Here is a 2,130-nt window from a genome sequence, read left to right on the forward strand (position 1 = left end):
TTACTAGAAATCATTTCCTTTCTCCCCCCCCCCCCCCTAAAATCACAATAAAATGGAGTACCGGCGTCATTTGCTCCCAACCGAAACCATTACTTGGATCACAATGTGTCTCACTGAGTATGTAGACAAGCCGTCAAGGAAGTTTTTTAGAGGGTGTCGGACGTTACTTGATGTTTTTCGTTGTTGTGTTATTTAATTGCAGAAGAAAACCCTATTATAGAAAAATGTCACTCATCTTCTCCTAAATTAAGAGAACAAATTGATCCACCTAGCAGTTTCAACAATTAGTTTATGCACAACTTCTCCCTGTAAGAGTGGTAATCAGTGGAGATAGAGGGAATGATTATTCATAGGATTTTGAGAAGTTAGGAGAATTACATCTGCCTGGAAAATTCTTCATGAATTTGGCAAAGTGAAACAAGTCCAAAAGGTTTGATTTAAATGTATACGAAAAATGCAGTCCAATTCGTGAATAAATATACTATCGAGTTTTGAACTATAAAACTTGATTCCTAATTATGTCGGCTTTTGTTTTGTGCACAGTACACAGTGAAGAATCTGCAATTTGCTCTGACAATTGAGCCAAACAACTCAAGGATACAAGAGAAGTTAGCATGGGCTCAGAAGCAGAATCAAGCTGGCCAACCTACAATTCCCTCGACCATTGAAGAAGAGATGGAGACCAACCCATTCATGAGGGTTGACCTACCTGAACTTCAGGTATATACCATATAGCATAATACAAGAGCACGGAATGAAATATATGAACTTAGAGAATGCATATTCCTTGTTGTTCAAGAAAGTGAGACATAAAACCTTAAATTATTTGCAGGAAAAGGTGGGTTGCAAGTCCCCTGTTGAAGCTTTGAGAGAGATACGCAAGCGTAAAGACAATTGGAAGGGCTAATAATATTATGTTACATTTGTCTTTCTCTGTAAGAATGTGTTTATAGACATTTACATTTACATAAGTTGTAACATTTGGCGTTGCTTAAAACCACCCTGAAGCTGAAATGAAAAATATCATAATCAGTAAATCAGATGCTTGTTGTGTTAGAGGCGTGGATTGTGATTTGCATAGTACAATGTTTGTGTTGGTTAGTCTAAACAAAAAGATGATGTGTCATTCATGTTATCTACTTCTGAACTAGCGATACATGATTTTCTCCTTTCCTACATCTGCACGTAACTTTCAACCCCTAAATTTGATGTTATCAACCGTAAGGTTATACTTTTGGTGACTACCCGGAGGTTATATGAAGTTATGTTTTGTTTCTATCATGTGCTTGCCAGAGAAAATAACAGCCTACTTTATTTATTTACTTGATTTTATTACTATTATTACTATATTATAATGAAATGATTGCCTCGGTTTTTAGCGTGTTGTAGATAACGAAGAGATTAGTGGCAGTGTGGCACAGAAAGGCAAAAAGACTTGTAGCAATCTATCTCACAGGCGGTGATGCTCATAGATTTAATAGTTAAATTAGTTTCTAAGGCTGCGTTTGTTTACGTAGATAGGATATTGAGACAAGGACATAGAGACACAAAATCGTGTTTAATAGAAGAGACATGGATAGAGATAATGTGTTTAGAGACACTGAATTAGTATATTTTGTGTCCATTCTGACAAGAAAGATACCGAAACACTAACAATGGATATAACTTATTTTTTATTTTTTTTATTATTTTTGTTAATTTTTTATAATTATATTTTTTATTATTATATTTTTCATCTCAAATTTTTTGAATGAAATAAAATGAGAATAAATTAGATTTTTATATGTTCTAGTTTATCACCAAACAGAATACAAGAACACAAAAAATCGTGTTTAATAGAAGAGACATGGATAGAGATAATGTGTTTAGAGACACTGAATTAGTATATTTTGTGTCCATTCTGACAAGAAAGATACCGAAACACTAACAATGGATATAACTTATTTTTTATTTTTTTTATTATTTTTGTTAATTTTTTATAATTATATTTTTTATTATTATATTTTTCATCTCAAATTTTTTGAATGAAAAAAAAAAGAATAAATTAGATTTTCATAATTTGTTCTAGTTTATTACCAAACAGAATACAAGAACACAAAATTTTGTGTCTCTGTCCATCAGTGTCTTGTC

The 2,130-nt window shown here is 32.5% G+C and overlaps 1 protein-coding gene across 1 annotated transcript in view; it reads left to right on the forward strand.

Moving 5' to 3' along the window:
* LOC107623696 (hydroxyacylglutathione hydrolase cytoplasmic) overlaps positions 1-1,276 on the forward strand; it is a gene marked incomplete in the record, with an annotated part of 3,373 nt that extends 2,097 nt beyond the window's left edge. The window contains 2 exon segments of the mRNA XM_016326044.1: positions 544-720; positions 833-1,276. Coding sequence (XP_016181530.1) covers positions 544-720; positions 833-907 — 252 coding nt within the window.

This window comes from Arachis ipaensis, chromosome B10 (genome assembly GCF_000816755.2).
Source record: "Arachis ipaensis cultivar K30076 chromosome B10, Araip1.1, whole genome shotgun sequence".
Lineage (NCBI taxonomy): Eukaryota > Viridiplantae > Streptophyta > Magnoliopsida > Fabales > Fabaceae > Arachis > Arachis ipaensis.